This window comes from Crinia signifera, chromosome 8 (genome assembly GCF_055691185.1).
Source record: "Crinia signifera chromosome 8, ASM5569118v1, whole genome shotgun sequence".
In the NCBI taxonomy this organism is placed as follows: domain Eukaryota; kingdom Metazoa; phylum Chordata; class Amphibia; order Anura; family Myobatrachidae; genus Crinia; species Crinia signifera.
Window position 1 is genome coordinate 167,185,224 of NC_139224.1, and position 11,459 is coordinate 167,196,682.

Sequence of the window (11,459 nt, forward strand, 5' to 3'; positions counted from 1 at the left end):
ACACCATCTGCCACCTCACCACTGCCCAGTGCCCACCTCACTTGTACTATTATTTTTATATTACAGGCAGGTCAGGACTCAGGTCAGTTGAACGAAAAAGATACAATGCTGTCCATGTCCAATCAACGCTCAACGCTTTGTCTCCATGAGTGACAGCCGCAGCACCAATAGAAGTTGAGCAGTTCCTTGTATTGTCCAATCATAGCGCGCTCTCATCCATGAGCCTCCAGTACGAGCACGGCGCATGGAATCTGCCTTCTTGGGCTGATTTCCTACAGCAACAGAGAGAAGACATGATAGCCTGGAGGCGGGAGCTTCAGGCAACCAATCAGTGCCTTGGTGGAGGTGAGCGACAGGACTTGGCCACCTATCGGAATGGTGCTGGAGGCCTGGGCACTTCCTGTTTCCCCTGACTGGCTGGGAGTCAGGAAGCTGCCAGCAGTATAATAATACACAGTGTACCAAAGACAGCGGCGGCTCTGCAGGCAACATGGCGGGGATCAAAGGTACCGTTCTCCTAGCCAGCGGCCTGTGTCACACTACACACTCACGGCTCCTGCTACCCCTTAAGTACACAGCTGCCTCCTCCTTAAGTACACAGCTGCCTCCCCCTTAAGTACACAGCTGTCCCCCCCTTAAGTACACAACTGTCCCCCCCTTAAGTACACAACTGTCCCCCCCTTATGTACACAGCTGCCTCCCCCTTAAGTACACAGCTATCACCCCCTTAAGTACACAGCTGTCCCCCCCTTAAGTACACAGCTGTCCCCCCCTTAAGTACACAGCTGCCCCCCCCTAAAGTACACAGCTGCCCCCCCTTAAGTACACAGCTTCCCCCCTTAAGTACACAGCTGCCCCCCCCCCCAGTTGTTCCCCCTCCAATTACACAGCTGCCCCCCTCCAATTACACAGCTGCCCCCCTCCAATTACACAGCTGCCCCCCCCAAAGGAAAACAACTGCCCCCCCCCAAGTACACAGCTGCCCCCCCCCCCCCCCCCCGAATTGTCCCCCCCCTAAGTACACAGTTGCCCCCCCCCCCCCCCTTAAGTACACAGCAGCCCCCCTCTCATTCCTCCCCTCCTCTGATCTTGGGGAAGATGTATAAAGCCTGGAGAAGTGATAAAGTTGCTGGTTTAAAAATGCAGCAGCCAATCGGCTTCTAGCTGTCATCATTCAAACCCAGCCTGTACCTTGACAGTTAGGAGCCAATTGGCTGGGGCATTCTCACCTTCACTAACCAGGATATCCTACGATACGGGTAATAGGCTCGGCCAGGGCTATAGAATCCGCTCTGAAAACCCAGCCATGCCGCAGCTTATCCGGGATATTGTTTTGCCTGCCAAGCAACATCCCCCAAAGCCGCGCTGCAGAGGCTGAAAGCACACAGGTTTCACTGTGCTTTCTATTGGGTGATTCAAATTGGATAGATCGATTGGAAAAAAAAATTGGTAAAATAAAAAAAGGAGTTTTTTGCACCAAACGTTTTATCGGGATAATACCATATCTCAGTTTGTGTCTTAGGGTGCCCACACACTAGAACGATTTTTTTGCTGATTTCCGATTGATCGGCCGATTTTGTACTGCAAATCGGCTGATCTTGATCGGATATGCGCTCCTGCGGATCTTTTGCTAAATCTTCTGATCTTGCATGCTGCATGAAAGATCAGAAGATTTATCAAAAGATCAATAGGAACGCGCATGGGATCGTAGTATAAATCTTTGGTGAAGATGTGCGCTTGCCTGAAATCTTTTGTGTGTGGGCACCTTTATGCTTTGTTAATTAGGCCCTAATCTACACAATGTGGTTTATTCTGATTGCTACGGTCCAATGTTTTGCGCCTGCGCTAGTGCATTTGGTACTTGTGTATTATCACGGCGCCCCCGATATGTCATCGCGCGATTTTTCATCCCATCCCATCGCATGCCATACACCCGATGCACTGTGATGCAATGCGATTTTAGCCCCCTATGCGATGAAAAATTGTATAAGCCCTCTAATGGGTGCTTACAATGTTAAATGCACCCCCACGCCACCCCCTAGTATAAACGTGAACCCGAAGCGTGGCGACCGCAGCTGTATGCGTCCTACGACCCTTTCATACCCCCACTATCCACGTCGGCGTGGAGTTGATTTTATAAAGTGTGGCGAGCGCAGCAAGGAGACGCGTATACCTGTGAAGTTATGCGCGTCCCCTCGTGGGGCTCGCCACGCTTCGGGCTCGGTGGCTTGCTGCGCTCGCCACACTTTATAAAATCAACTCTACGCCGACGTGGATAGTAGGGGTATGGAAAGGTCAGAGGTTCACGTTTATACGGGGGGTGGGGGGTGGCGTGGGGGTGCATTAAGCACCCATTAGGGTGCTTATACATGTTATAATCGCATCGCATTGTATGTCATATACAATGCCATACAAGTTTAAAATTGTATGACATTGTATAACATTGTGCGATATCGCATACCATGCCTTATGGTATGCGATGCGATGGGCGCCGTGATACTACACAAGTACCGCACATTTCTGCACATGTGCGAGCGGGCATGGCAAACTACATGTTCGCCTAGCAGTGCCGGCATGGGGTGGCAGTGGGGGTAGAGTAGATGGGCGTTCCCATGAAAATCGCCCGTGATACGGTGGCGGGCAGCTGACATCAGTAGATGATTGCCGACCATCAAATTATTTCTCCCCCGCACCCAAGGCTGCGAATGGATGATTATGCAAATCATCCATTCGCAGCTGTGTGGGGGATCGCGGCATGTGAGGGGGGCGGCTGGCGCTGTTTAGTTCACATGCATCGCCATGGTCACTGCCCACCTTCAGAGTCCTTTAACAGCTTGCGGGCTGTGGTGTGACCCTCAGAGGAGAGGTTACCAAACTTACCAGCAATGATGGGGTCCACGTTCCAAGTGGCTTTACTATCATTGGGGCAGATGTACTAAGCCTTAACAAGAGATAAATGCAAGGGTGATAAGGAGAGATAAACATCCAGCCAATCACCTGCTAACTGCCATGTTACAGGCTGTGTGTGAAAAGAGTCAGGAAGGAGCTGATTGGCTGGACGTTTATCTCTCTTTATCACCCTTGCATTTATCTCTTGTTAAGGATTCATACATCTGCCCCAGTAACTGGTACAAAGTATTAGTTTTTATTTAATCTGTGACAAGGAAAGACTGTTCTACTAATAAGGATTTCAGATAGGACTATGGATCTTCCTATTGTAACAGAACATCTCTTTATTTGCCAAATTCTAATCAGTTAAAAGTTCATTAGAGAAATGTAAGAAATTCAGGGTTTGGAACACAAACTGAAGCTTATAGAGTGTAGCGAAATTCTGTCAGCACATTCGTTAGTATTAGTATTGTTATGATAAACGGTTTTCTCTCCTTTGCAGCACTTGTCGCACTATCATTTAGTGGTGCCATTGGCCTAACCTTCCTTATGCTGGGATGTGCCTTAGAGAGTTACAGGTAAGAATTCTGTGTTATTCCAATCGTGCTTGGAGTTTTGCTGATATGCTGATCAAAGTCGTCTGCGTCATTAACGGCCATGTAGGGATCTGTTCTCAAAATCTTGCAGCAAATACTTGTGGGCCCCAGTAACACTTGAAGAGATCTAGCTACTTACAGTGAGACTTATGGAAGGCATTTAGTTTGGCAACTTAGGGAAGACTGAGAGTTTTAGGTGCAGAATGAAAAGTGCCAATGGCTATAATTGGCTCAGTGCATACACACTGAGCCACTTTCCCCCTGCCCAGCACAGTCAGCGGGCAGAGGACGGCTTTGCATAGCGCAGTGCTATGCAAAGCCGTCCTCAAAGCCGCTCATCTGCTAGTAATACCAGCAGATGAGTTTCTTTCCCGGCGATGTTGCGGGAGCACGCTGCAGCGCTCACCGCCGGACCACACACACTGGGTGGCTTTGAGCTGAAAGCCGCTCAAACATGCTGTTTTAAACGACTTTCAGCTCAAAGTCGCCCAGTGTGTATGGGCCTTAGGCCTTAACATTAATGCAGCATACACACTATAAAATTATCTTTCCAATCTTTCTGTTTGGAGTGAATATATGGCATTGTATGGGAGCAAATGGCAATTAAATATTTGTTCCGAAAAGCTAGAATAATGGGCAAACGTTGCTTTTGGATAGATTGGTTAGATCAAATGAACTCAATCAATTTGTATCTGTTTTCCAGTGTTTGGGGGCAAATGGTCAATTGTTATTTTCCCCCATACACTACCAGATTTTCGTTTCAACCAGAAAGATTGGACAGGTAATCTTGGTGTGTATCCAGCTTTACTGTAGAATTATTGTGTTGACCCTTTTTACCCGTAGAGGGAGAATACATTAGTGTGCCGAGCGTAGCGAGCCCGCAAGAGGGGGCTATACACGCCCCCCACCCCCCCTTGTCGGGAATTTGCCAGAAGGAGTGAACCAGAATAACCCCCACAGTGCTTCACTTGTAACAAAAAAGGTGGACACATGTATGTAACAGAATTCTCGTTGAAGAGTTCTATCTAGCCTTTTTTATTTAATATTTTGTACATGATTGTATCTAGATCACACATTGATCATGTTATCGGGATGAGCAAAGTCCTCCCTAGTGTTGATTCTAGCACCCACTATCTTTGAAAACCCATGCAGTTCCTCTTCCCTGCCTGGGGATGTCGCTGTCTGCTGTGGTGTTTCTAGTACAGGTCTGGTTTGCATATCAGTGCTGATATACAGACCACACTGTGCTAGAAGCACTACAGCAGACAGCGACACCCCAGGCAGGGAAGAGGAACTGCATGGGTTTTCGAATATGGCGGGTGCTAGAATGAACACTACTCCCTGTATGTCATCAACTTCCAGCTCCACAGATTAGCCATATTGTTCCAATCCCAGAACGACCCACCTGCCTCATGATCAAATACTTTTATATAATATGTCCTGTCAGCAACCAGTGCCTGTAAGCTATTCCTGGGTCATGCCGCCACTGGGAGGTGTACTGGGTCTTCATCAAGTTGTGGAAGCTTATCAAATAATAGATTTGAAATCCCTTCCGTGCCCATCTAGTCATATAATACGGATTTACATGGAATAGCATTTACTAACATCACTTCTGGATTACTATGTAACGTTGCGGTCTTCTTTCTTTTCAGAGTTTACTGGCCGCTCTTTGTTTTGATATTTTATGTCATAAGTCCCATTCCACATTTTATCGCCACACGAGTCAGCGAAGACAGCGACGCAGCCAGCAGCGCCTGCCGGGAAATGGCGTACTTCTTCACCACTGGAATCGTGGTGTCCGCCTTTGGCTTTCCCATTATTCTTGCCAGAGTCCACGTGGTGAGTATTATAAGAGGGGAACTGAACCCAAGTGCGTCCAGCATGTACCCCAGGCTCTGACCTTTTATAAATGACTGAAGATTGGCTACCGCAGAAAGCTGTAAAGGGCGCACGGTGATGTGAATCGCACATAAGCGCTGTCGCTCCCCATACAGAGCACAATACTTGCTGTTGTCCTACTGTGTTATGACTGCTCTGTAAATTCCATCCCGGATTACACAATGTTCCAGGGTCAGCCAACGGAAATGTTTGTCCCCGGTGATGTCCTTCATTTTCGTAACTGACCAACTGACTACGGGCCTTATTCTAGTTCACTCTTTCTGACAAAATCTTTTTTAGATGGACAAAACCATGTGCACTGCAGGGCGGCAGATTCAAAATGTGCAGAGAGAGTTAGATTTGGGTGAGTTATTTTGTTTCTGTGCAGGGTAAATACCGGCTGCTTTATTTTTACACTGCAATATAGATCTCACTTTGAAGTAAAACCCCACCCAAATCTAATTCTCTCTGCACAAGTAACATCTGCCCCACCTGCAGTGCACATGGTTTTGTCCATCCAAGAAGGATTTTGTCAGAAAGAGTGAACTAGAATAAGGCACTAAGAGTCCCCTGGTTAGTCCACATATTGACTGCAATGCTGCATTATAGGAGGTAATGTGCAATAAAAGTATATATTACCACAAGTGGCAATCTAACCAGGTTGGATGACTGTTTTGTAGAGGAGGGAATTGTATTACACGCAGTCCCACCTAGGCAATAATGCACATTGTTCTTATAGACCCCTAGATCCAATGTAGACCTGGATTTGTGATGTAGGGCAGTATTCAATGGTAATATTCTCCGTGCACGGCGAGCATTTTTTTTTGCTCGCCGTGCACTCTCCGTGTTCCGGAGGGCTCGTTGCCTCTCCTGCTGCCACTATTCAATGTTTATAAGACTCGCCGCCACTCGCGGCGAGTCTTAACCCCTGCAGCCTTAACCCCTGCAGCGGACGAGCGTCCGCAGCAGGGAGCTGACAGGGACGTGGCATCCAGGGAGATTAAAGTCTCCCTGGATGCCACAGAACATATGTGAGGGTAGGGGGCCCCCCTGGGACCCAGGCAGCACAGGCTGCCCCCCTCTATAGCCAGCGGGGGACCCAGTATTCACTGTACCCGAACGTGCTTCGGGTGCAGTGAATATATGAATATCTAATGAGCGGCTCGAGCGCTCTGGCCCCCTGCTGGCTGCACTGTGTAAAAAAAAGAAAAAAAAAAAATGTAAAAAAATATTTTTTTAAAAATTAAATATATATTCATGTGCTATAGGCACATGAATAAAAATAACATGGCCCTCCACAGAAAAAAAAACCTGATTTTTTGACACCAAAATTAAAAAAAACACCCTTTTAGTTTAAAAGTTCACATTCCTGCTCTCCATCAAAAGATGGAGAATTTCTTCACGGAGAGAGACGGCGAGAATCACTAAGAAAGACGGAGAATATTTCACATTGAATAGGGTGGCTCGCCTTTGGAGAAAAAAAACCTCTCTCCACGGCGAAAAAAGCACAAGTTCTCCACAAAAGACGGAGAACTTTTCTCATTGAATACTGCCCGTAGCGTCCAACATATTTCCGTCGCTTTAACATCTGCGACTGAAGACTTGTAACTGGGCTGTAGCAGGGAGCTCGCTGCAGGCGTTTGGACGTTCCTGTTGTATTATTTGCACTAAGTATAGGCTGGTATAGGGCACACTGGTGAGGATAACACGTGTGTATAGCTAAATACATTTCTGGTCCTTTTCACTGCTTTGTTTCCTAGTTGAAATGAGCTTTTTAATGTTAGTTACAGAATGGTAATGTTTATAGCGTTATAAACAAAATAATATTATACATAGTAATACACCAGAAAAATTGTTCCCAAACGCTTGAAAACAGACAGTGATCAGTCAGACAAATCGTTTATATCAAATTTATCAAAGCATATATTTTTTTTTCTGTTTTCCTGCATTTGGGTGGAAATTTTGATAGTCATATGCTCCCATACATTTCCAGGTTTTTGTTCCCACCAGATAGATCAGACAGAAACATCTGTTGGTGTGTACGTACCTTTACTCTCTCTCTGCACATGTTACATCTGCCCCACCTGCAGTGCAGCATGGTTTTGTACATTAGAGTAAAAAATGTGCTTTTGCGATCCAGCTTTATACAGACAGCATGTAGGGTGGAGGTGGGGGTGGTAAGATATAGAGAATGCATCCTGTATTGTTAGCCTTCAGTATATTATCACAAGCCTTGTCAGATGCTCCCTGACCTCATTCCCAGCCTCTGCATAGGGGCTGTCAGCTCCCGACATCTGGCATAACTGGATGTCCAATCTGATCGAGGTGTTTTACCTCTGAGGTTGGTGCCTCAAAGCTTATTTCCTTTTACATTCTACATATAGCTAATGGGAATACGTGACCGTTTTTAACATTGTACATTATACCCGGGGGGGGGGGGGGAGTTCTGGGGTTGCACTTATACCCCCTTATATACGCCATGCATGCGTATCAACCTTGGTCCAGCTTATGTCTAAAAGGAGTGATGCGGGTTGAGATTCTTGTTCCTTGATTCAACCAGGATTATTCCCAGGATTCGCAGCCTGTTTGAGTCAGTGCCCTGGCGTATGTGCCACAGGAATGACCCAGAGAATCATTGGCTTGGCACAGCAGAGATGACGGGAGAAATCTACTAAGATGCAAGTTCCATTTCACATGGGATGTTGGCCAATCAGAATCTACGTCTTATCTATTTAGCACCTATTAGAACAGTGGTTCTCAACCTCGGTCCGCAGGACCCCCCCAACATTTCACGTTTTCCAGGTCACCCGGCGGGTGCACAGGTGCACTCATTATTCACTGACACATTTTAAAAGATCCACAGGTGGGGCGAATTACTTCATCTGTGATTCTGTGTGGAGACCTGGAAAACGTGAACTGTTGGGGGGTCCTGGGGACCGAGGTTGAGAACCACTGCTCTAGAAGATAATAGATAGTATCTGGTTGGTTGCCCCTAGCAACATCTGAAATAGACCTCCCATCTTATTAAATGTACGCATTATCTTCAAGTGCCCACTGTAAGCTGGAAGAGTATATGGTCGACACATGCAAAAAGGGCGACATGGCCCAAGTCGACATTGAGAATTGGTTGACACGAGCAAAAAAAATGCCGACATGCCTATGGTCGACACTTGAACACGTTTTTCACGTGTTTTTTTTATTTTTTTAACTGACTTATTCTAACTTCACAATTCAAGTGGGCATAGAGGGAGAATTGAAGAGTGAGCCCCAAGCGTGGCGAGTGCAGCAGGACATTAAAAGGTGACCATGTCGACAGGTGTGGACATAGACACCCAAAAAATATGAAAAACTAATTTTAGCCTCTTCCTGTGTCGACCTTTTCCTTTTATCTAACTTTTGTCAATGTTAAACTAGACCGTGTCACCCGATTGCCTGTCGACTAATAGTGGTCAACCTTCTGTCTGTCGACCTAATGATCAACACCCAGCTGGAAGACCCTGGTCCAGTGTGAAGGTTGCCGGTTCAGGAATAACCCGGGTATCTAACCATGTGGTATGGGAAAACATGGTTTCAACCTGTGTTCAGTGTCCCAGGTCCGTGCCGGGTTAAAGACAGAGTTCCAGTCCTGAAATGTGTACAAGCTGTGCGAACTTGCAAAGGTTACAATAGCGCTATACATGTATACCGCCTCTAGATGGCGCTTATGTTCCCTGGAATAATCGAGACCAGCATCTAAATAGGACAGATCTCTTGTGGCCTGCAGGAGGCATGTTCCAGTTCCGGCTATTACTGCAGCTGTCAAAATAAACCTCAGGGCAATCCGTTTTACACAGAGTTTTACAAGACGTTCCCTGTAGAGGAGAAAAGAGAAAATGGTTTAGAATATTAAGAATATTATTTTTAAGAAACTCTCAGAAACGTAATCTCGAGGACCCAATAACTTGATCATTGCCCCGTGGGGTTGTTTAGATTTTATTTCTAATCGCAGCCCGTTGGGGGAAAAATGTACGAAGATGGGATGTTGCCCTTAGCAACCAAACAGATTCTACCTATTATCTTCAAGAAGATGTTAAATAAATAAAAAGTGGAATCTTAGTAAATTGTGACATCCGATCCGATGCGGGGAATGGTAATACATATGATATATCGTATGCGTTCCTTTTGCATAAGATATATCCTATGTGGAATATCACACTTGGAATATTGTGTTCAGTTCTGGGCACCACACCTTAGGAAGGACGTAAATGAATTGGAACAGATATAGAGAAGGGCAACTAAGCGACAGTAGTAAATGGTCTCGAATCGCTAGAATACAAAGATAGGTTATACCCGGCTGAATAGGTTATCACTGGAGAAACGGAGGGTGAGAGGTGATATGATTAGTATGTTTAACAGACCTATACTTAGGACACGCGGGCATGTACTGAGGCTCAAGGAAAAGAGATTCCGTACTGAATTAAGAAGAGGATTCTTCACCATTAGAGCAGTAACATTCTAGAACTCAACTGGATGCAGCCACTAAGGGAATCCTATAGATATGACTTACTCAAGTCAGTAGTTACAGGTCAGATAGGTTGAACTGGATTTACTAACGTCTTTTTTCAGCCTTAATTACTATGTTACTATGTATGTGATCCTGCCGCCCGGTTAGGGGCCATCGCATGCGGCCTCTCCCCTCGGAGAAGTCACATAGTTTATGGAAAATTTACATCTACACTTTTCTTTGCTAACATAAGACAAATCTGTTGATATAAAATGTAACGGCTTGTGGTTCAGGACAATAGAATGTCAACAAGCAGGAATTACCGACGCAGTGACGCCACTAATTGGTTATTATAAACTCCCCCCACAAGAACTTTATGTAACACATGGGGTTAACTAATAGGGGTTTGTCTTAAAGAGTCGACATTTAGTAGATAGTCAATAAGTTGACAGAAAATTTCAATATATGAAAAGGTTGACATGAGTTATTTTGGTGATATTGTCGACCTCTGAGCAAGTGGATCCCCATTTAGTGTATCACATACCCTTGCATAGTGCGCTTCGCTCGCCATACTTTGGGCCAGGTGCCTAGCTCCACTACCACTGCGCCAGTTGGAGTCCAAGTGGATCTTACAGTAAACGAAAGGAAATGAAAAAAAAAGGCGAAAAACTCGACATTTTCATACATCGGCCATTTTGATCTTTCCACGTGTCGCCCATTTGTCAATGTCTACTTTGTGCATGTCAACTTACACATTGTCAACCTATCATCCAGATACCAACTAATAGGGTGCAAGAGTTTTTATGGGAATACCCATATTTTAAAGCGGCAATCATTTAAAGGTAAAAATCTCCTGTTTCTGTCTTGTAAATAATTGCCACTTTAAAAATACTGATGAGGGCAGATTGCGGCGAGGGAGGGCTGGGTTGAGTCCAGTCAGCTGCTGTATCTGACAGGTAGCAGCCGAGACTACACGCCGGATCTATTTATTCCGGTGATGTCCGACCGACGGAACCCCTAGAGGAAAGAGAATCTGGGAGGAAGGGAATGTCTGGCTGCAGAATAGTTTGGGATCTCACATCCGTTTTGTAATACTGACGTTTGCAGCAAGTTGTGGTGACCTGCGTTTCCATGTTCTGTGTATCTATTGCAGATCCTGTGGGGAGCGTGCGGATTGGTCCTCGCAGGGAACGCAGTGATTTTCCTAACCATCCTGGGATTTTTCATTGTCTTCGGAAGAGGAGATGATTTCAGCTGGGAGCAGTGGTGAAAGCTGAACCCAACCCCCCCTCCCCCCCCGTACTGTACAGACCGTGTCATACTGATCTTATGTATGTATGTTCTACACGTGTGTGCTAACCATGGCCTCATCTCATGCAGATCACATTATGAAGCAAGTGAAAGGCTGTGTACATACATGTCTCTGCGTGTTTCTACATTTACATTTCTTTAGTGCTGTAGTTCTTCCTCTGGCCATAAAAGCACTTACTCTGAGTGACACGCGTGTCCTTCACGTGTTTCCCAGCATCTGCAGTGCGGGATGGGTCGGAGATGTCATATGTACTGGATTTTATATTCTCCCTGCCCCCCCTTCCTTATTGCACTTTCTAATA

The 11,459-nt window shown here is 45.9% G+C and overlaps 1 protein-coding gene across 1 annotated transcript; it reads left to right on the forward strand.

The window, feature by feature from the left end:
• The first annotated feature begins 307 nt into the window (after window positions 1–307).
• LEPROT (leptin receptor overlapping transcript) lies at window positions 308–11,129 on the forward strand. The gene is made up of 4 exons (XM_083157696.1): window positions 308–506; window positions 3,392–3,467; window positions 5,138–5,324; window positions 11,000–11,129. Exons 1-4 carry the CDS (start codon window positions 491–493, stop codon window positions 11,114–11,116), a joined length of 396 nt encoding a protein of 131 aa, XP_083013822.1. The 5' UTR covers window positions 308–490; the 3' UTR covers window positions 11,117–11,129.
• Window positions 11,130–11,459: the final 330 nt, after the last annotated feature.